We start from the raw sequence: 24,645 nt of genomic DNA, 5'->3' as shown, positions 1-24,645 counted from the left end.
TTGACTATGATGATATCTCAATCAGGGAGAAAGCAATATACATTATGCATGATTAAGCATTCCAAAAGTTACTCTTTGATTATATTATTCAAATTTTTCTTATGACACTGTTATTCTGTAAATTCTTATTGATTGATAAGAGGATGTTGTGTGTTCCTGTCATGTAGTCAGGAAAGATGAAGGAGGGAGGGAATCTGTGCAAAGTGATAAAACAACTTTAGTAAAAGGGAGGACAGAGAAGAAGATTTATAATGGAGAATAAGGTACTGTATTTTTTAGGGAAAAGGGAGAGGGAGAGGACAAAATGTTTGGAGGAGATGGGTATAATGAAACAGAGGAAAATAATGATCCTTAATTAATATGTACTGGTGGATTTTCCAAGAGGTGACAGTAATTTGTCTTTTTTTTTCTCTCCAAATCAAATGTGGACAAGTTGATAGCAATTAATGGTGAAAACTACATCTGGGGTTAGCTTAACGGGGTGGCTGGCTTAAAATTTTAGGGTCTTGAATTCAAGCCCCTGTAGTGTAGTTTAATTAGCACCAGTCAGGTTGAAAACCTGTCATCCTTCTGAGGATTATGACTACCTGTCATCCTTCTGAGGATTATGACTACCTGTCATCCTTCTGAGGATTATGACAACCTGAGTGGGGTGAATAAAACTGATTCTGGCTCACTTTTCCCCATGTAAATGAATGGGGAATTTTCAGCGATTCATTTTTTTTTCCCCTAAAAAGTAAACCCCCTTTTTATCCCAAGGTATATTTATTTGTCTCCCCTTTTAACCCAGGGACACTTTTTTTCAAATAACCAATACAAAAAGATAATGATTTGTTCAAGCAGTAAAGTAGTACTGTGATTTGTTAAAGGTGATTCTAAAGAAATATCTGAAACATGTAAGCCTAGAGACACTCTTTTTCATATAACCAATGCATATTGTTTCGCTCACTCATTGAACCTATAAAGATTTGTTCATTCTCAAATTTCTTCGATAGTTTAATTTTCTTTGCACAATAATCCCCATCTAAAATATTTAAAAACAAAACATTTGAATCTTTATATTTTTTAAGATACCCCTTTTGTGCCATAATGAAATGATAAACTTCTCTTAATGCTCTTTTATGACCACCTTCTGAGCCACAGGTTATTTTTTTGTTAAGCCACGCCCACTTTTCATAGGCCCCACCCACTTTTTCCTAAGCCACGCCCACTTTTCAATGAAATTTTTATAAGTCCCGCCCACTTTTCCTTAATCCCCACCCACTTTTCCCGAAGCCCCACCCACTTCTCATGAGGTTTTTTTATAAGCCACGCCCACTTTTCCTAAGACCCGCCCATTTTTGCTAAGCCCCACCTACTCTTACATCATTTCCATTTCATCTCTGACTCACAAAGAAATCACCAGAAAATTCTAGAATGTTATGCTTTTGAAAAATTTGCCTGGGCTTGCCCAGGGAATTTCCAAAGGAAACCAAGCTGTTATATAGTCTTTCCCTATAAAAGCCTCAAGCCCAGGCTCCATTTTAAACATTTTTTTTTTTGCTGGCAATGGTGTGCTGTGTGCTTGCCTGGCGATCGACTACTTGTAATGAACTAAACCTTCAAGTTGATGAACTGGATTCAAACCTCTTATCCATTGAGGTAAGATTTTATTTCCCCATTTTCAGTTTGATTTAAGCATCGACTCATTTAATAATTAAATAACTTAATTAATACATTATTATTTTCTCTCACAGGAAATTGGATCTGAAAATACCGATTTTGCTACAACTTGGGGCCAAATTGTTGGCTTGGTTGAAGACCGTGTGAGTGACCAAGACCCACAGAATGAGCTAGGCCTTGAGTGGGATGACTTTGGGGTTCCTTGGAGTTCTACTACTTGTATGGAACTAAACTTTCAAGTTGATGAACTGGATTCAAACCTCTTATCTCTTGAGGTAAGATTTTATTTTCCTATTTTCAAAGTTTGATTGAAGCACACTCATTTAATAATTAAATCACTTAATTAATACATTATTATTTTCTCTCACAGGAAATTGTATCTGAAATACGAAATTAAAATACTGTTTTTGCCAAAACTTTGGGCGAAATTGTTGGCTTGGCTGAAGACCTTATGAGCGACCAAGACCCACAGAACGAGTTTGTCCTTGATAACCCAACCAAAGAGTTATACCTTGGAGACCAGCAAAATCCTGAAAAAGAGTTTTGCAACAATAGTACTCATTGTGAGTTATCAAGACAATACACCCTGAACAAGTTATACCTTGATGAGCTAGAATACAAGTTTTACCTTGGAGACTCACAAATTTCAGACATTTTTAAAAATGGAGTATTCCTTGATGATCCACAGTTATACTATGTGAGATTTATCACTGAAACCCATAAAAATTGGAAAAATGGAGTTTTCCTTGATGATCCACAGTTATACGATGTGAGATGTATCACTGAAACCCATAAAAATTGGAAAAATGGAGATTTCCTTGATGATCCACAGTTATAATATGTGAGATCTATCACTGAAACCCATAAAAATTGGAAAAATGGAGATTTCCTTGATGATCCACAGTTATACTATGTGAAATATATCACCGAAACCCATAAAAATTGGAAAAATGGAGTTTTCCTTGATGATCCACAGTTATACTATGTGAGATCCATCACCGAAACCCACAATATGTCTGGAAATTGTGATTCTACCTTGGAGTCTTGGATAGATGGTTATATTTTTGGAGACTTGAAATGTGGGTTCTGGCTTGATAACTCACAATGTGATACGTATCTTGGAAACTCAACAGGAATGTGGTTATACCTTGGAGACTTGGAAAGTTGGGTTTATTTTGGAGACTTGAAATGCTACCACTCTTTGGGATATAAACCTATCAAGAAAGTTCTTACTCCCCCTTTCTACGTCATCAAACCTGAAAGCCTTAAAAGACAGAATTGGAAGAAGAGAAAAAACATAAAAAATATATATTGTTAATTCTTGCAATAAAGTGCAGGCTTACACCCCCTTTCTACATCATCAAACCTGAAAGCCTTAAAAGACAGAATTGGAAGAAGAGAAAAAAGACGAAAAAATATAAATAGGTGGAAATCTCATTTTGAAAAAGACTGTTTTGGACGAGGGTTGGGGGGTTGGGGTTGAGATTTTTAATGTGAGGGTTGGGGTTAAGATTTTGAATGTGAGGGTTGGGGTTAAGATTTTGAATGTGAGGGTTGGGACACACACACACACACACACACACACACACACACACACACACACACACACACACACACACACACACACACCAACAAACAAAAGTTAAGCCTTGAATATTCAGTTGAGGATTCTGTGTTTGGGGATCACAGATCGAAGAATGTCCCTCTTCACACACATTATATACTGTTATACACCTCGGACTTGGCCCTCGATTGTCCACAATGGTGTATAGTAGGAGGGAGTGAAGGACCAATCCATTGCTCCCATGGGTATTATCTGTTTAGTTTTGTCTTTCGTAATTCCTGTGAATAAAATGAACCTAAAATCTCTTCCCCTTATAAATCATATATCTAATAAGTCCAAGGAACCGTATCTATTACATAAACAATTTTAAAAAGTTCGTTCGTCCATCGTTTAATATAACCTTTTCAAAATGAGATTTCCACATATATATTCTTACGATATCACGAACTTTGAACTTAGGTTTTCTCATATTAATCTCTTTTTCATATTTTAATTTTGTAAATGTTTCTGATGGTTTCATATTCGTTGACGTGTGAATCGTGTCATTAAACTTATCCACAATATCCTGAATAAATGATGACCATTGTTGTGAACCGAGTTTTGTGAATTTTTTTATATAGTCTCTCTTTTAAGGTACGATTAAAACGTTCAACAACAACGGCCTTCCCTTCATTAAAGGTACTGTATAATGCAATACTGTTATTTTTTAGAAAATTCATAAATGGCTTGTATAAAACTCCACTGTCATCAGTCCACATTGTTTTAGGTTTTCTCTTACTTTTATTAAATATCTGTTGAAAGGCTAACGTAAGAGTATTCCCTGTTTTGTTTTTTAAAGGGACAACCCATGCGTATCTACTCCTCAAATCAATAACGGTTAAAGCATACTTGTACCCCTTATCATTATTGAGTTCAATCAAATCAGCAGACCAGATATAATCAACTTCCTTGGAATAAATCTTCCTTCTATTAAACTTTGTGATTATTGCTTTATGTAATTCATCCGCTAATTGTTCTTCAATCTTAATGACATCATGAGAGCTGAGAAGTTTTTTGAATTTCCAAGCCCAAGTTTCAATTTAGCACTGATCATCTTTTTCACGATAAACCTTTCAACTTTTTTTCTCAATGTTGGATTTTGTATTAAAGATAAATTAGACAACATTTCTCAATCCGCTTCGTGTTTTTCTTCCAATGTTGTGCTGTTTCCATAATCAAAATCGTGCCTCTTGCAAACTTCATCAACCCTATTTAAAGGATTGCTTTACGGTTTAGGATTGTCAACCTCATCTAATCTTTTATCCAAGTTTGTGCCTGGACCACAGAAAGAATACCCTGGTAGATGTAATTCCTCTGGTATTCCAGGAGTTGTAAATTTACTTCCTGATAAAAACGTTTGTATATATCCTCCGAGTTTGTGTTTGGAGATAAATTGATTTTCTTTTGAACCACACATCGAACATATACCTTTTTGTATAACCCTGTTATTTTTACTTTTAATAGAGGAAATATTTTTAGTATTAGTTTTCTTTTTACATTTGAGACAATAACTCATTTATTTCTGAGAAAAATTCCTGCAGAGTGCAAAAACCTTTTTAGTTTCCAACATGCACATTTGAATCTTAATTTTTAAAACATAAATAATCCTTAGAAATGCCTTCACTCTCTCCTCCATTTATTTAAGAAAAAAAATAAAAATGAAAAACTTGAATTAAAATGAATATCTTGTCGATGTCAATAGTCTTGTCGAAAGTATTGCAAATGGACTTGTCAATTCTTCGTTTTCCTCCTCGGTGGGTTGAGTTATTTTCTGTAATACCCCCAATATTTTTTTAATCTCACTGGTTTCCATATTTTGATTTTATTCATTCTCTCTTTCCTCCCTCTCCTCCCACTCCTCCCTATCTCTCTCTCTCTTCTCTCTTTCCTCAATCTCTCTCTTCTCTCTCTTCTCCCTTTCCTCCCTCTCCTCCCTCTCTCTCTCTCTCTTCTCCCTCTCCTCGTTCTTTCTTCTCTCTTTCCTCCTTCTTTCTCTTCTCCTTTTCCTCCTCTTCCCTCTCTTCTTCAACTCCTTCCTCATTCCTTACTATCCTTGAATCACTTACACCCCATAGAATATCATACATATATTCATCAGGATTTCTTGTTATTCCTGTATCCAAAATATTTTTTTTTACAACAGGAAACCAATAACAATTTATTTTGAATTTCTAAAAGAGCCTTACCTTTTCTTAACTTTATAATTATTTCATTATTGAACATTCTAATTAAATCTTAAGTTGTCGGTTTATCAACATCAGCATAATGCCAATCTTTTATTGAAAATACCTCATTTTTATGTTGTAGAACATATTTATTAAAATACCGAATACCCATTTCGTGAAGGTATGCTTGGACACAGAAATGATAATTTTCTTGAAGCCTTCTTGCCATCATTTATGTATGAGAAATATATGTTAGAATAATATTATGGCACGAAACACCTCCCCATCTTCCCAAAGTAAAATCATTTTGTATTTCCTTACTAATTATATATAATCCCGTTTTTTCTGTTTTCCTGATATAAACTTGGGCAAAACCATTATTATATTTACCATTGTGGATAATGGATAATATTTTTCACTATACCAAGTGGATAATATTTTTCCTTACGAGACTGATTTAATTGTTCCAGGTCTTCTAGGTCAATTTTAAATGACCAATTATACCCTAAATCATTCATATCATACCCCCATTGTTCTATTCTCATACAAACGATACACCGTTCTTTACAAAAATTAACTTTAATTCGAACTGTGAATTCTGTATGACCTGGAGATAAAATCAACACTTCTTCTATATCTTTGGAATACACGGCCGTTTTATTTAAGGATATATATTGTGATAAATCAAGCCTGGTGTTGGCGCAGTGGTTAGGGCAGCGGCTTGGGATCCAAAAGGTCCTGAGTTCAAGCCCTGTCGGGCCACTGAATTAATACACCAGGGGGTTGACTCAGCCTGTCATCCTTCTGAGGTCGGCGAAATGAGTACCAATATATTGGGCCGGTGTATACCCCGGTTAAAATAGGTGTACCATATCCCTGTGTCGTAAGAGGTGACCAGGGTTGCGTCAGGAAGGGCATCCGTCGATAAAACATGTGCCAAATAACTATGCGGATCATACGGATGATCCGCTGTGGCGACCCCGTACGGGAGCAGCCAAAAGAAGAAGATATTGTGATCAATCACTTAATCTCACCAAGTCATTTGTGTCAGTCGGGCTTGGATATTTTTTTAATTTATTAGCATTTTTCATATTAATATTTTTGGTTATATTATATTTATGTTGTTCAGCCTGTGCCTTTGTGTAATAATTTGATAAATCAATATCCAGTTCTTGGGATACAAAAATGGTAGAACCATCTTTACCAACATCAGTCATTTATATTCGATTAAAAATAATGTTATAATTTTTTTTATTTTTGTTGAGTTGAAATAACACATGTAGACATAATTGACCACAACACTTGGAATTTAATTCTTTGACTTGAAATGTTTGATAACACCATTCTGTAAGAATTTTATGACTTCAACAGGTGGTGGAAGACCAAAACTATCAAAATAATATTTGTCTTGACTATTAAAAATACAAACTTAATGAGAACTGTTCACATTATTATCTTCGAAGTTCATAATAATATTCTTTGTATGTTTAGGCACAATTGTTAATTCATCTCTCATACAAATAACCACATCATGAATATTTAATTTCTTACAATATTTGACAAGTTTTAAATTTGATGTTGTATTCTTTCCAAATTCTTTAAACCACTCATCAATGCTCATTTATTTATAAGAAAGATATAATCGATTACCACTTTTAGTTAATTTTACACCTGCTTGTGAGATAGAAGAAAGAATATCTCCATCTAACAACCCCGCTTTATCAGGCAGACCTTCAAGTTTTTCAGCAAAATCTACAATTACACCACTTCCACGAATTTGTTTCTCCAACTCTTTGTTATGTCTTTCCAATTATTTTTGAGCCTGGAGTTGAGCCTTCCTTTCGGTGGCAGTATTCACCGCTGTTGAAATACCACCCGTCAATGCTCCAACCACACTTAAACCAGCAAATAAAGGAATTAGAAATGGAAGAAGTCCTCCACTCGTCTATCTTATTGAATATTTTTTCAACATTGGTTTTGTCATTTTAATTTTAAGTGAGCCAGTATCATTCAAGATTTTAACCTGTTCTCTTATGAGCAAAACATCAATTCTTACTGCTCCTTTTCTCTGAATTGTATTAACGTTAATTGTACAAGGCTTTTGATTTTGAACACAAGATGAGAGTTTATGAAGATTGAGTTGATTAACATTTACCCCAGTTGGTACTTTGCCACTCATTTATTTAACAAAAAATTATGTGAGACTAATCATAACACCATTATCTCTATTAATCTGCAATTCTGTTTCTTCCAAAAGCAAACAATATGGTTCAACTTCTTCACTCTCTCCTCTTTCAATATATAGGGAAGTATCCACTCGATTAGACTTTATAGTTTCCTTTTGAGCACTGAGATCAAACGCATAGATTGTATACAAACTTTTAAATTCTGTCATATCCAAAATAGGTTATTTATTTCCTTTACTTTCACACACCTTTTGGTAAGACTTGTATGCTTCAGCAAAATCATTTTTTTCCCAATTAATTTCTAATCTATCTCGTGGATAAAATGTTCCATCTTGAGAAACACGAAGTTGTTTCTCCTAAGCATTATCACTCAATTCATTATTCTTATCAGTCGCAGTATCACTATCTGGCTTTTTAAAAATGATCCACAGATATCGTGGCTTTCCTTCCAGAACACCCAAATTCCACATGTAAGTGGTTTGGTTGAGTTTAACGTGTTGACATCTTCTTTTGAGGTATGATACACTGAGTGGTTTATTTGAGTAAAGTTTTCTGTTCAACATCTATTCTGTTTTAAGATTTGGAGTATATTCACTAATATACCAACTCATTTCATCAATTACAAATTTATTCTGATCACCAAAAGCACGAACAACTCCAAAAAGTAATCTATTTTCATTATCATTCCTTTGTAGTTGACATATAATTTTAAGACCACAAAGAACTTTATCATGATCACAAAATCCAAATATAACTTTAAGAGGAACTGCCACAGTAAAACTATTAACTGCTTTTGTATCATCATTATACGCTCCTTTCCTTTGAGTATATCCAGGGTCTGTGGTTGTTCCCGTTGACATATCAGAAATAAAACCTTCGATAGACCCCTTTCCCATTCTATCACTGAATGTATAGAGTGTAACTTTCATCATTTCAGATACAGCAGAGACATAATGAACCGCTTCAATTTATTGTGTTCCAATGTACAAACGAACACTATCAAACATTTTCCAGAAGAAATCATTTACGAGTGTAGCGTTTGTGTTATTCCCAGCCTTAGTGAATTTAAATTGACACAACAAGAAACTTTCGGATAGATTCAAATAGGTTTGTTTCTTATTTATTTCAAAACTTTTTGTACCATTTCCATTCCAGTCTGTTCCAGTCATTGCATTTACCTTGAAGTTATCTTCTTTTTTAGTGGAGTTTGAGATGATAATCGTATCATCCAAATCATAGATACTATCAATTGCTTCCATACTTGTATTTATTCAGGAAAAAGATGTTAAAACGATTGAAACCCTGACCCAAGTATTTGAATTATTTTCTGTCGTTCTTGGGGGGACAACTGAGTTTTGCCTTTCTTAATTTCTTTATTTCTTGTAATTTATGAGATTCCTTTTGGGCATATTTTATGCTCTTTACAGCACCTGCTACATTTCCCACAGCAGAAACAGTTGAACCAATTAGGTCTTTATGTTTAAGAATAGTTGAACCATTACCCATCAGTGTATCAATTATCCCATCACCTCTAAATTGATGTCCAACACCCCTTTCTCTCTTAGGTTTATAGTATCCTCTACCAAGATACATACCTTCACCCTTGTAGTATGGGGAAAGGAACATCCCTTCCCCTGTAATTATTTTAAATTTTCCCAACTCGTGTTTCCTCATAATAACCATCGCATTTATTTATTGGAAAACTTCACGTCGGTGAATTCTCATGGATATAACTTCCCCATTAAAAGAAATCATACGATTATCTTGGTCGGTTATCCTAAAATTTACTCTGTGTATGTTTTTTCCTGACACAGGGAGATAAAACAAATTTTCGGGTTCCATATTGAATTTATAATCAATTGGGGTTGAGTATGCACTGAATGAAAATATTGTATTTGTTTTTATTCCATTATTATAAGCACCATCAATCAAATCACAGTGAATTAATACCGAGTTTAACCCTGAGGATATTTGAATGACATTATCACTGTAAAACGTCCCATTAGTTTCAATCATTTTTGGGGAGAAACCCAATAACTCTATAAATGAATTATCAATTTGAAATCAACCTTGTAGTTATTTTTAAGTTTAATCGTTGATTTTGAAGTGTAATTTTGAATGTCTTCTTCTTCTTCTTCTTCTTCTTCTTCTTCTTCTTCTTCTTCTTCTTCTTCTTTCGGCTGCTCCCTTTAGGGGTCGCCACAGTGGATCATCCATATGATCCGCATAGTGATTTGGCACATGTTTTATGCCGGATGCCCTTCCTGACACAACCCTGGTCACCTCTTACGACACAGGGATATGGTACACATATTTTTGAATGTCTATAACAATAATTTTTGGTTCATCACCCTGTTCTTTCATAAGACGAGCAATTTCGGAAGATATTTGAGAAATCTCATCTGCTCTGGGTGAGACTGTTATCATTTTGCATCCACTTCCGGGATTATAACTAAACTTGTCATTTTATCAGTTATATTAAATAAGGTATAATAAGTTTCCATGGACAATAAAGTTGCCTCATATTCTTTTGTTGGGTCAAGTTGCATTGGGTATTGGAATGAAGATGTGTGGTCGCTTATTGTGAAATTAAAACTCAGGATTGTGCTTCTCATCTTATTTAATATGAGATAAAATATCTTTATATTGAGATTTATTAATTATTTTCATGTTCATCAACTGGTCTAAAATGGCTGATGCTTCATGAAAACAATTGTTGTTTCCAGCCTTCTTACTACCTAACAACAATAACAGTCTAGTAACTCATTGTGATGGGTCATTTGGAAGAAAACTAATACCTGAACCAAGGATCCTTAAAGCCTGAATAATGTGTTTCACCTTCTCATTTTCCGTACTTTTACCAGAAACACTAACCCTATAATTAAGAGTGTTCAGCAGATCAACATATACTCTATCATCATTATTTTTCATATCTAATGTTTTATCAATATACTTTGATTCATCCCTCTCAGTTGAACCTTGTCTTCCATCTTTTGTGAGAAGAAACATTCATCTCGGAGTTAGTTTAACAGGGGGTTGAGCAGAACCCAAGAACTTTAATTGATCATTAAATATCAATCCCTTTTCTTGAACAAGATGAAATATTGCTGGTTGTTCTGTTGGAATGAGTCCTGCTTTGGTTTTTGAATACGCTGAATATTCATTATTTTGAAGAGTATTCACAATATAATCAGGGGGTCGATTCATCTCTTCCAGTTGTTAAAATAAACCTTCATCGTCATATTCTAATTCTCCGAAATGCTCTAATTATTCCTCCATCATTTGATCAAAATCTTTTAACATTTGAAGTTTTTTAGGAGTATATTCTACTGTGGGAACTGTGGAAACATCTTTCATTTTTTCTTGGTACGTTTTTAAAAGTGGTTTAAAAATTTTCTCTTGTTTTCTTTCAAATGCTTCTTTGCCCGTTAGTTTCTGTCTACGTTTCTTCTTTATGTCTTCCTGTTGTTTTACAACTTTTGAAACCAACTATTGATGTTCCTTAAATCTTCTTGCTCTTTCTTTGGCATCCATTTATTTATTGGAAAATAGCACTTAATGAATTGTAAAGATCAACAGGGAAATTTTCCTTTTCTTCATCATCCAAGTAGATGGGTTCAAATAAATCCTTTTCTTTAAATATTTCATGAAATTATTTATTAATATAACATTAATACGAGTTGTAATTTCTTCTTCACTAATACTTGCATCTCTGCTTTTCATATGTTTGCATTGTTTCTTCATCAACATCAAAACCGAATGATAAATCTTCACTCTGCTCAGATGTTTAATAATTTGTCTCATTCCTTCTGGATTAGTTTCTCATATCCCAAGACCACCAGATTTTAGTTTCCTTAACTCACTCTTACAATGTGAATATTTTGTTGTGCCAAGAGAAACCTCCTCAAATATTTGACCTTCATTCCTCAATCGCATATGTTCCTCCACTGAAATATCGTGATAATCTTCACTTTTTAATTCTCCAGTTCTTATTGCTCTAGTTGGTGTTGATACAATGCATATCACGGGGTGTTTTTTTTAAGTAAATTTGCAATATTCTCATTTGTACTACACAAGAACCTTGATTTATGAAAGTTTTTTACAGAAGCAGATTTACCCACAAGATTTATAATAATAGTTGTCATTTATATATGGAATTGTTCATAAAACAAAAAAATATATCCCTAAATATCTCATGTTGTTTCACAACAATATATTTATATTTTTCAGTCGTGTGCTTCATGTAATCCCCGAATTCCTTTTTACCACCCAACGGAGAACAATTATCTCTCCAAAAATTATTTATATCAATTGAATTTAACTTGAATGAAGTAAAAGTATCAGCATTGTTTCTGATGTAACGACGAGGAAGTTGAAAGTATGATTGACTTAGGTAAATACAATGACAAGAAGAATGTCTCCCTCTTGTGTAATAGCTGTCAATTACCGTTTGGTTTCTCTCAGTAACACAATCATCAAAGATAACGAGGTTCTTTTTTGATTTATCCAAATCTTGGGGAGATGGTATATCATCCGTATTATCACTATTAATACAAGTTATCGGTTTTGATTTCTTTTTACATCTCGGTGTATCACAAAATAGTTGAATTATATCTTCAATGTTATAATCATTTAGGTTTTTTTGAAGTTTATATAAATCGATTTTATCTTCTTTTTGAAGACCAGCATTAAAACCTTGTGAGAGTAGTTGATACTCTTGTTGAAAACTCGACTTTGTGAAAATTATTAAATTATCAAAATCTAAAAAGTTGGGAGTCAGGAGCATCTTCAAAAGTAAGTACGTTTTTCCACATCGGCTTGAACCAACTTTGAGACATCATTATGAATTTGGAAGATTTTTATGGTTGTTAAATTTTATCTTATTTTCCCAAATGGGTAAAAAATCATTCATTTATATATTTGGAAAACAGGTTATTTAATTTATTATTGGCTTTTTTAGAAACTCTATATTTTATTTTCAGTTCAGGTTTAATTTCAAGATAATCCATTATTTTATTTATGCAATATCTTGTGTTGATATTTCCCTGAAAATCACATCCATGAATAATATATAACAACAATCCTTTGAACATTTCTCGAATACGTTCAGTTTCTTCCCTTGTAAGGAAAGGTGTGTTATCACCCTCATAATTTACATTCCTTTCTCGAATCAATCTTGTAAAGTAGTTCATTTTTGGTGAAAATCGAAAAGAATTATTTTCCTTTTTTAATTTTTTATTATCATTAATTAGAAGATAATCACAGAATACACATTGTTTGTAGGCTTTTGATTCTGTGTTTAATCCCCGTCTTACACACGCAGGACAATTCTCAAATTTGTCATATAGAGAATAAGGAAAGTCTTGCATATTTATAAAGTAAAATTTTACTAAAACTGAAATTCATCTAGACTTTCAGTTGTATATTGACTCATATTTAATAATATTACCATCGATATCTATATACTTTTTTCATTTCCAGATTCAACTACAACATTTTTTTATCTTAAAGGTAATTTTAAAATGATCCTTAACTACTATTGAACGAAATGTCATTTCACCTGATGTATTAACATCCTTTATTTCATCAGGATTTACATCTTTAGTGTTGTTGAAAAAAATACAAATTTTTACTTGCACATTACAGATGGTCTTATCTTTTCTTTCGAAAGCTTCATCCATAAGGTTTTTATTTTTGGATACTTTTTCTTGTTTCATTGCTTTTTCTAGTTTTGAATATATTGCCAGGAGAGGAGAAACTTTTGTGAGAGATACTTCAATTGATGTTCTTCCAGGCATACTAAAAGCTCTTCCACTGAAGGAAATTGAAGAACTCATCTTTTCCAGCATAATTGTTTTTATCCAATAGTTGTAATATTTATGTTTGTTCAATTTTACATCCTTGACATATTTCTCAGTATCTTTTACAAATGAAGAGATTGATTGAAACTTGTCTTTTTTGTCTTGAAACATTGTATTTATAAAGTAAAAAAAGTTGGAGGATAAAATGGTTTTAAGCACAGATTCACCTATAAATTAAACGAAATTTTCATCAAGAAAATTTTAGTTGAAGCAAGGTTTTATTATATAAATATGTTGAATACAACGTTCTGCGATGTTTGTAATCACGAATATAAATATTATAAAAAAACACCTTCAAACCAACAAACATACATTTAATCTATTTCATCAAATATCTCCTCTTGAATTGGAAAGAAAACGTAGTGATATCTGCTCAAAGGTTGTTTTGAAAAGTAGTCACAACAGACATCTTCACTCAAAAAAAAACACAAGAAAAATGAGTTTAAAGTAAAGGGCGACTATTATATTGAAAACACTGATGGGGCATTTAAAGGGCATATACAAATAAGGATTTTTCAATTTGTAGAACCCGGTCCATCATCAATAGCTGAATCAATTGAAATAGTGAAACCTGATGTTGAAAAAGTTTTGAGAAAGACATTAAAAGAAATGAAAACTTCAAAGTTTTATATGGGAGTGAAAATGAATATGAAAAGACAAGATGAAGAACAAACTCCTTATATGAGAACAGATCTTCATTTTATAACATCATTTCAAGATTTTTTGAATAGTGGGGTTTCTGAAGAACTATCAAGACAAGAGGAGGATGTTGATAATACAGTGGTAGGAAGTGGATTTAATATTTTTAAAAAATCATCTTTTTAGTTATACACATTCTAAAATCAAACCCTCTGAAAGCTTCTTCTAATATTGAATTACCAAAAGAAATAAAACTCAAGAAGGCAGTTGTTGATATTAAGAACAATGATAATAAATGTTTTCTCTGGTCTGTTCTTGCTCACTTACATCCACCAAATTGTAATTCAGAAAGAGTAAAACAATATATGAAATATGAGAATAGCTTGGACATTAAAGATTTTAAATTCCCAATGCCACGAACATATATTCCTAAATTTGAGAAAAAGAACAATCTTTCTATTAATGTATATGGATTAACGGATACAAACAAAGTTCAAATATTAAAACTTTCAAACAACTCTAAAAATGAGGAAACACACATTGATCTTTTATATTTTAGTGTTGGAAAGAATTCACATTATACATACATCAGTAATTTATCAAGATTAATCTCTTCTCAGGTATTCAGAACAGCAAACAAAATATATCCTTGTAAGCCGTCTTAATTCATTTCATACAAAAGAACGATTAGAACAACATTCAAAATATTGTAGTAATCATAAATCAGCTGTAATTACAATGCCTAAACTTGGTAAAAAGATTTATTTTGAAGATTATAATAAATCTATCATGCACTAATTTGTGATATACGCTGATTTTGAATGTATCCTAAAAAAGATAAATACTGCTTCTCCTAATACAAAAGAATCATATACAAATAAATATCAAAAACATATTCTTTGTGGTTTGTGTAATTATATCAAATCATCTGTTGGAGAAAAGTATAATAAACTTGAACATTATAGTGGAAAAAAGATTCACAAGAGTTTGTAAAACGATTAGAAAAGGATTGTATAAGACTAACTAAATTAATGAATGAAACAAATGAACCGATGAAATTAACCGAAGAAGAAAAATTAGAATTTAGAAAGAACAATATCTGTCATATTTGTGAGGAGGAAATTGAGGAGTCTAAATTTAGTGATCATTGTCATCTTACTGGTAAATATAGAGGTCCCGCTCATTCCTGTTGTAATCTTAATTATAAATTACCTTCTTTTATTCCTGTCTTTCTTCACAACAGCACCAACTATGATACACATCTATTTATAAATGATAGACATCTTTCAATAACACCAGGGAATATTTCTGCCATAACAAACACAAGTCAAAAGTATATTTCATTTACAAAAATGATATTCACAAAACCTTTAACTCATATTAGGTTTCTAGATTCATTCAAGTTTATGGGAACACCACGAGCCGACCAAGCATCAAATCTAAGCTCCACAGGGTCTTTTCCAAATCTTTATTCATTCTTTCCAAAAGAGGAAATTCTAACTAAAGAGGAAATTCAGATTAATGAGAGAATTCAAAGTAAAGAGGAAATTCAAACTGAAGATGAAATTCTAATTATAAAGAAAATTCAAACAATGAATGAAATTCTAACTAAAGAGGAAATTCTGATTAAAGAGGGAATTCTAACAAGAGAGGAAATTCAAACAAGGAATGAAATTCAAAGTAAAGAGAAAATTCTTACAAGTAAGGAAATTTATCCTTATGATTATATGTATTCATTTATGAGATTTAAAGAAACACAACTTCCTTCAAAATAAAGTTTCTATAATAACCTTTATGAAGAAGATATAAGTGATTAGGAATATAAACACGCACAAAAACTTTGGAAAATGCTTAAGATTAAGAACCTTGGAGAATATCATGATTTGTATCTAAAAACAGACGTTTTATTGTTAGCTGATGTGTTTGAAGCTTTTAGATCACTCTGTCATAATAAAAGAATTGTTATGGATTAGATCCTGCCCACTATTTCACAGCTCCTGGTTTAGCTTGGAGTGCAATGTTGAAAATGACAAAACAAGATATAGATTTAATCAGTGATGTTGATATGCTTTTGATGATTGAGAAGTCTAAGAAAGGTGGAATATCACAAGTATGTTCAAAAAGATATGCTAAAGCAAATAATAAATATCTTCCAAATTATGATAGTGAAAAAGATAGTAATTATTTGATGTATTTTGATGCTAATAATTTGTATGGATGGGCAATGTCTCAATCTCTGCCTTATGGTAAATTAGAGTGGGTGGAAGAAAAGGATTATGAAAAGGCTTTGATGAATATTGTTATTTCTTCTCAAGAGGAATTGAATGAGAAAGAAGAAGGTTATTATTTTGAAGTTGATTTGAGGTACCCAAGTGATCTTCATAATAAGCATAAAGACATTCCTTTTGCATGTGAGAAAGAAACCCCAAAGAAAGAATGGTTAAGTGATTATCATAAAAGTTTTAATATTAAAGGCAAATCAACAGAAAAGTTATTAACAACATTCTATGATAAAGAGGGATATGTTTTGCATCAGAGAAGCTTAAAACAGTTTTTGAGAGTAGCTAAAATTCATAGAGTTTTAAAATTTAAACAAAGTACTTGGATGAAAAAGTATATTAAATTCAATACAGATATGAGAACAAATACAAAAGTAAAATTTGAAGTGAATTCTATAAATTGATGAATAATGCTGTCTTTGGAAAGACAATGGAGAATGGTAGAATCAGGCAAAATATCAGATTTGCAACATCTTGGAAAGAAGCTTCGAGATTGATAAATAAAACAAATTTTAAGAGAGAAGAGGTTTTTTTCAGAGAACTTTTCTGCTATTCATATGGAAAAGGAAAGTATTGAAATGAATCAACCAATTTATATTGGAACAGCAGTTCTTGATTTATCAAAGATATTGATGTATGATTATTTGTATAATGACTTAAAGAAAGAGTATGGTGAAAATGTTTCATTGTTGTATATGGAGACTGATAGTTTTATCCTCGATATAGAAACTGATGATGTTTATCAAGATATGAAGAAAAATATAGGAGTATATGATACAAGTAATTTTAGTAAGAAGAGTGAGTTATTTTTCCAAAAAGAATGAAAAGGTTATTGGTAATTTTAAGGATGAGTTGGGTGGAAAAGTAATGAGTGCGTTTATTGGATTTAGAGCAAAGGCATATGCTTATAAGTATGGTGATCAGATTGATGAGGATAAAGGGAATAAAGAAATATGTAATAAAGAAATCAATAACTTTTAGAAATTATTATAATTGTTTGATGAATAAGAAAGAAGAATATAGGAAAATGAATACAATAAGAAGTTATAAACATAACATATATCGTGAAGAAGTAAATAAAAAGGCATTAGGAGCTTTTGGTTAGAGATTTATTTTAGATAATGGAATAGATTGTGTTCCATATGGATATTGTATGAAAGAGTTTTTTGGATAGATTGTGTTTTGACGATGGGAAGATGGGTTGGGGTTTTTTAAAGGCTACCGCCGCATTTTTTCACAATATATAAATGGTCAAACCAAGTACTAATCAAACTAAAGAGTGGAGAAAATCTCAGTCTTGGTGTATAAATGGAAAACATAATGAATGTGAAAAATATCAAATAAGTCTTATTGAAAAAATAACTAAAGCAAAGGTAAATAAAACAAATAAGCAAATCAATTTAAAAACTAGTAAGTTTGAGGATGTAAAGAAAAAAATGAATATCCTTGAATGGACTGAAAACTTTGATGGTTATCAATTGAACAATGAAAAAACAACTTACTATCATCTCAACATGATATGTGGCTCAGGAAGTGGTCAAACAAGAGCATGAAGAGAAGTTTATCATTTCGTAATGGCACAAAAGGGGTATTTTAAAAAATATAAAGATTCAAATGTTTTGTTTTTAAATATTTTAGATGGGGATTATTGTGCAAAGAAAATTATACTATTGAAGGAATTTGAGAATTAACAAATCTTTATAGGTTCAATGAGTGAGCTAAACAATATGCATTGGTTATTTTCACAAGAGTGGCCCTAAGCTTACATGTTTCAGATATTTCTTTCGAATCACCTTTAACAAATCACATTACTACTTTACTACTTGAACAAATCTTCATCTTATTGCATTGGTTATTTGAAAAAAAGTGTCCCGAGGTTAAAAGGGGAGACAAATAAATATACCTTGGGATAAAAAGGGGGTTTACTTTTTAGGGGGAAAAAATTAATTGCTGAAAATCCCCCATTCATTTACATGGGGAAAAGTGAGACAGAATCAGTATATTCACCCTACTAACCTGTCATCCTTCTGAGGATGATGACAACCTGTCATCCTTCTGATGTACTCAGTAAAATGAGTACTAGCTTACTGGCAGCAGGAGGCATTGCATTATTGGCACAGCCACACCACAGAAAATGATGCAAACAAGCAGTCACAGGCTGCATACAAATATATGAAGAAACAAGATAGATGTCATGCAGCACATGATAGTTGCAAAATCCCTCAAACTAATTTGACAAAATAATTCGTGGTTGAATTCCGTAACCTGAGAGGCAAAATCTGTTCAAATTTCAAGTCAGTGGGATGAAAATTGAGGATTTTACAAATTACACATAAGGTATTGAACTTTTGTTGATTTACCTCAAAAATACTTGTTCCTTGAATTTCGTGACCTGATATGCAAATCCCATTTAAATTTCATTTCAATCAGATGAAAATTGAAGATTTTATAAATCTGAAGTTGTTGACTTTGGCCTTTGTTGGCCTTTTGGTTTCATTTTACCTCAAAAATAATTTGCTGGTTGAATTTAGTGACCTTAAATATAAATTCCTTTAAAATTTCAAGTGAATTGGATGAATGTTGACAATTTTAGAAATCTGGCCTATGTTGACCTTTTGGTCTTTGTTGACTTTTTGCCGATGTGGACCTCAAAAATAATTGGTTGGTTGAATTCAGTGACCTTAAAAATAAATCCTCTTCAAATTTCTTGTCAATCAGATAAAAATTGAGGATTTTATAAATCTGAAAGTTGTTGACTTTGGCCTATGTTGACCTTTTTGACCTTTTGATATCAAAAATAAAAGGCTTCTTGCTTATGAAAAACTATCAGATGGTTAAGTTTCATGAAGATCAGTTTAATATGGTTACTTGGCAGCAATTGACATACAAACAGACAGAATAATGCACAAGACCAACCAATATACTTGAAAAAATCTTCGATTTTCGTTAGTAAAAAGATGTCATGTATAGCAGGATACTGCAAAATCCAATAAAAATTATGCTTAAAGGTTTTGATCAGTGACCCAATATGCAATTTCTGTTCAAGCTAAATAATGGAACTACCCTCAGGGTGTGTGGAAATTGCTCATTACTTGTTGAAAAAAGTAGAGTCTTTGTCTTACAAGAAAACTATCATTGGTTGTGTGATGTGCGTCTCAAGGGGTCTAATGGTCAAAATAGTGTAAAGTACAAAATGTAAAGTCAAAAGAGTCTAAGTGTTTCAAAGGGTCTATAGAGTTCATTTATGGTCTTCAACATTCTAAAAGTCTAAGAGATCTAAAGGGGTCGAAAGATCCAAGGGGTATATTCCAATAGTAGTTTTGGTCTAAAGGGGTCTAAAAGGTCTCAGTCAAGTGGTATAAGCAGGCTAAAGGGTAAATAGGTCTTTAGGAGACTAAGTGGTCCAAGGGTTCTTTAAAAAGTCTCAAGGGCCTAAAAGGTCAAAAGCAGTGATCTTCACCATTGAAAAGAGGGGGGGGGCGCTTTTTCCGATAAGACATCAGTGTGAGAGTTGCGAACTCCATAATGTCTGCTTTTAGGCCCCGCCCTCACATACTCTCCTTCATTGTGGTTAACTTTGTTGGAAGCATAATTGTTTGTCTACTGCCATCTACTGATGTAGTTATGTTACTTTTATGCTTCGCGTTGGAACACTCAATTGAAACCATTGGGTCAATTTGATAGCATTTATGGAGGATTATAATGAAGTGTTTTCACATTTGTGTATTATCAGCCGCATGTCAGGGGCTGCACTTCAGGCCACAAGGGGCTGCCAGTGGCTCACAGGCCTTGCAATGAAGAACAGCGGTCTGAAGAGTCGAAAGGATTCATGGGGCCAAAGTAGTCCAATGGGTCTCAGGCGGTGTAAATTGTCTGAAAAGGTCAAAATGGTCTTAAAGGTCAAAAATAGTATAAAATGCCTAAACTGGTCTAACAGGTCTTACAAAGCCTAAAAGGGTCTAAAGAGGTCTAAAGAGTGTGTCCCAGCAGTAGTTATAGATCCAAAGGGTCTCAGGGGTTGAAAGGTTTTAAGGGGAGACAAAAGGGGTCGAACGTGTCTAAAGAGGGACAACGTGTCTTGAGATCAAGGGGTCTAAGCAGTCTACAGTACGTAAAGGTCTTCAGGAGTGTAAGGGGTCTTAAAAGGTCTGAAAAGTCAAAGTGGTCGAAAGGGTCTATTGGGTCGAAAGGCTCAAGGGGTTGAAGCAGCTTAAAGGGTCTGAAGAGGTCTAAAGGGTGTAAATGGTCTAAGGGAGTCTAAAATGTCAAAGGAATATAAAGGTCTAAATGTCGAAAAGGTGCATTCCAAAAGTCCGTAATTAACAGATGTTATCAATTGATGTCGTCATTTTCCAATAATACGTGAAAGGTCAAAAGGGATCTAAAGGCTCAAGGGCTCAAAGCAGTCTGAAGGGTCTAATAGGGTCAAAAGTATCTTAAAAGGTCCAAAGGGTCGAAAACGTCAAAGGGGTATAAATGCCTCAATGTCTATAAATATACGTTCCATTGTCCATAATTAATCGACGAAGTTATGGTCCAATAGTACGTAATTAATAGACATATTCACATGGGTTTATGGAGGCTTCACCGCGACGAGAGTTCACCAACAACTGCCTGTGTTTTCGGTTTTACATACAGTAATTATTGACCTATTGACTTTAAAAACAATTGGCTTCGTTCTTTTGACTGCCATTGCCAGGTGGTATAGTTTTGTGAAATTTGAGGAAAATGTGACCTGTGTATGATTGGCATATATACATATAGTAGAGACTTTATATATACATATAATGACAGACAGACAGACAGAATAACAGACCAGACAAACCAATATACTTATGAATCTTTGTTTTTGCAAGTCACAAACTGACAGACAGAGAAAAATAAGTGTGACGACATAACCTCCAACCACCTTTGGTGGCAGAATTAATACATTTCATACGTGTTTGTAGTAACCATGGTCAGGTCATGTGCACAATTTGTTAGTAGAAACCCATAATTCCAGTGGCTCTGACTCGTCATTCAGCACCTCGAGGGCCCCTGATAGGATATCCAGGGTCTATGCATCATCTGCAAAATCAAGGTCAGAGATCGTTAAATTCTCAAATGATGCACCACAGCTTGATAACTCTGACATCCTCCTCAGAATCCAATCCATACAAGCACTGAAAAGTGTGGGGCCAGTACACACCCCTGAAAAACTCCAGGAACAACTGGAAATAAGTCAGAGAAATCACAACATCTCAATGCCCTCTCAGTGGCAGAGTACAGCTCAGACATCAGAATGATCAGTTTTGGTGGCACCCTCCAAAGACCAAAAATCCTCCAGAGGGATCCCAATTCACTGAATCGAATGCTATGTGGAGATCAACAAAGGCTGCAAGCAGCCCTTGCTGAAACACTCATCTGCATTTGGTGAGGACCCGAAGTGCAAAGATACGGTCAATCGTTGACCTCTTTGGTGTAAAGCCTGACTGCTATGGACGCTGGTGCTCAAGCAAATGGTGACGAACACTTTCAATAATTATCTGAGCAAAGTCCTTGCCCGTTACTGAGAGCAGCGTCACCCCTCGGTAGTTGTTGCAGTCCTAGCAATCACCCTTCCCTTTCCAGCGAAGGACAACAAGGTCCCTCTTCCAGTCAGTTGGGATGATGCCTGTGTACATTAAGCTGGTGTTGGCTCAGTGGTTAGGGTGGCGGCTTGGGATCCTAGGGTCCTGAGTTCAAGCCCCGTCGGCCGCTGAATTAATACAACAGGGGGTTGATTCAGCCTGTCATCCTTCCGAAGTCGGCAAAATGAGTACCAGTTCCAGTGTGTGTACTGGTAGAGGGGCACTGCATCAGCGACACAGTCGCGCTTCAAGAAATGATAGCTACCCCGGCAGCTAAGCTGCCAGACGACCATCATGCCTGTGTATCAGGCAGAGCTCACAACTGCATGCAACAACAGGAGTCCAGCATTTCCACCAGCTTTGAGAAGTTCAGCATGGCTGCCACAATTCCTAGGAGCTTTACCCCATTTCAACCGGTTCATATCAGCCTGTGTTTCCACAAACAAATGTGGACCACAGTTGATTGGAGGGTCAGCAATAGTGATAGTAACACCTTTACATCCAACTCAATGTCTCGTGGATCAGCCTGGTACAGCCGCTCAATGTAACCGGCCCAATGGCCCTTCACTTCGGACTCCTCTGTCAAGAGCCCACCTCCCTCTGCACTAACTGCAGTACATCGTGGGATGGGTTTGGAAGAATGCAATGTGTGAACTCCCTTGTAAGCAGGACGAGAATCACTTGACCACAGGTGATGCTCTACCCACTCATATATTCCTCACACATAGGTCTCTTTGTCCACCCTCAGTACCTGTACAGTTTTATGCCTCAACTTCCTGAACAGCTCAGCTCTGCCAATAAGCCTGGCCCTGTGACTCTGATCAATGGTATCCAGTGTCCCTTGAGATATAATTTCTTCTTCACCTGATGGTGAGTTCCAAGACATGCAATGGCAACATCAAGGATGGTGGTCTTGAGGCACTTCCCAACTCTTCAGGATTACCCAAAACACCCAGAACCCCCAAAATCCCCACTCAGCCTGTTCGCAAACTCATCAGCGACCCTCTCATCCTTGAGATCCAGCTTTGGCTGGGATGGTTCCATTCTTTCAGATTTAAGCTGGAACTTCAGGGTTGCTACCACAAGTCTGTGGTCGGTATTGAGGAACTGAGCACTGCAGTTCTGGTTCATCCTCCAGAAACCATTAATGAGCGCATGGTCAATCTCCTTTGCCACACCACCAGCGTTGGAACACCAAGTCCAGTGATGAGCACATGGGTGCTGAAACCATGAAACAGCCACTCCATGTCCATGACTTCTTGCAAAGTCAAGGAACTTTATGCTATTCTGGTTCACAGTTCCAGACCCATGGAGACCAACACTTGTCTCATAACCATCCCTATCAGTTCCATTCGATGCATTGAAATCCCCCAAGAGTAGAAGATATCTCGCCTGGGGCATTGATCAACCACAGACTTGAGTGTGGTATAGAATGCATCCTTCATAGTGAGATAACTCGCTTCAGTTGGAGCATGTACAGAGACCAGCGAAACAACACTCAAGGAGTGACAAATCTCATAATATGCTTGTTGACCGGTGTTACCTCAATTATCATTGGAGTCAGATTATTGGACAGCTACAGCAACTCCTTGGGCATGGTAACCATCAGAGCGTCCACACTAATAGTCGGTGTAACATCCCACCATGATCTCGCCACTATCCAGTCTCTGAACCTCAGAGAGTACTGCAATACTGATGTTCAAATGCTTGAGCTCAGATGATAACAGAGACAGGTGATCATCCTCTCTTAGGGATAGGACATTCCAGGCACCCACCCGGAGGAGTCCCAAGAAGACTGCCTTCTGGTGGACGACACCTCAGTACCAAGGAGGTTTACTCCAAAAAAAAGTAAACTAACTGCAGGAGGAAACCCACAGACACATTGGGCACTAGATATGGATGGCCATTGGCTCACAAGGAGGTCCTCCGCTCTTTGACACGTTTTGGTTTTAACCCTGCTGGGTGTCCATATCCATACACCTTCCTCACCAGGAAACCTCGTGGGGGAGACAGTTTTGTCGCTGACAACCCATGATGAAACAGGTTAGTACAGTTTTACATGGTAGCTGTGGCAAGTCACAGATCTTATCTGGCCTGACCTGACAATAACTGGGCAAGTGCAACAATGCAAGTAGTTTACTGACACCTGCTGCAGACACGGAGGATTATTAGCCACTGCGTCCAATGTATTTGCCCCACCTCCCCCATTATCCCCCACACTCACAATCCTCCAACCTCCTCAAGCTGCAAAAGCAGAAAAGAGTATACATAATGACTTGCACCTATCATTTTTTTCCTTTCTAAACTGCACAGGAAATCAGGAGAGTGTTATCAAGAAACAGAATTCTACTTTGTTGATGGTTCATTTTATCAGACATTTGAAAGTAAGTTAAATTTTAATAAACTCTTTCCACTGTTGAATTCATTCTGATCCATCCTGTTCCATTCTATATTCAAGCTACTCCATGGGCCTCGACACTGTATACAAAATACTTGGTGAATTTTACAAATTTTATATTGCCACTTTTGGTGTGTTACCATTTCTTTAATAGACAGAAAATAATTTTATGTTGATATTTGATGGGATGAAAGTTTTATTTTGCAAAGTTCACAAACTCTATAAAGTGCAGAACTGGTTAAA

General features: G+C 34.7%; 2 protein-coding genes across 2 annotated transcripts in view; both read left to right on the top strand.

Annotated features, from left to right (window-relative positions):
• Positions 1-24,388, top strand: LOC147035289 (uncharacterized). The gene is made up of 3 exons (XM_085896480.1): positions 1-1,641; positions 1,737-1,937; positions 2,033-24,388. The coding sequence occupies exons 1-3, from the start codon at positions 1,549-1,551 to the stop codon at positions 2,057-2,059; spliced, it is 321 nt and encodes a 106-aa protein (XP_085752606.1). The 5' UTR covers positions 1-1,548; the 3' UTR covers positions 2,060-24,388.
• The window catches only part of LOC147035287 (uncharacterized), a 108,610-nt gene that overhangs the window by 485 nt on the left and 83,480 nt on the right, over positions 1-24,645 (top strand). Inside the window, exon 3 of the mRNA XM_085896466.1 lies at positions 24,318-24,388. Within this exon, the coding sequence (XP_085752592.1) occupies positions 24,318-24,388 (71 nt within the window). The remainder of the gene's footprint in view (positions 1-24,317; positions 24,389-24,645) is intronic.

The sequence above is a fragment of the Eptatretus burgeri genome, chromosome 1 (assembly GCF_056783735.1).
Source record: "Eptatretus burgeri isolate ZD-2024b chromosome 1, Ebu_testis_v1, whole genome shotgun sequence".
Classification (NCBI taxonomy): domain Eukaryota; kingdom Metazoa; phylum Chordata; class Myxini; order Myxiniformes; family Myxinidae; genus Eptatretus; species Eptatretus burgeri.
The sequence above is the reverse complement of the archived record's forward strand: the minus strand, read 5'-3'. Positions and strand labels throughout refer to the sequence as shown.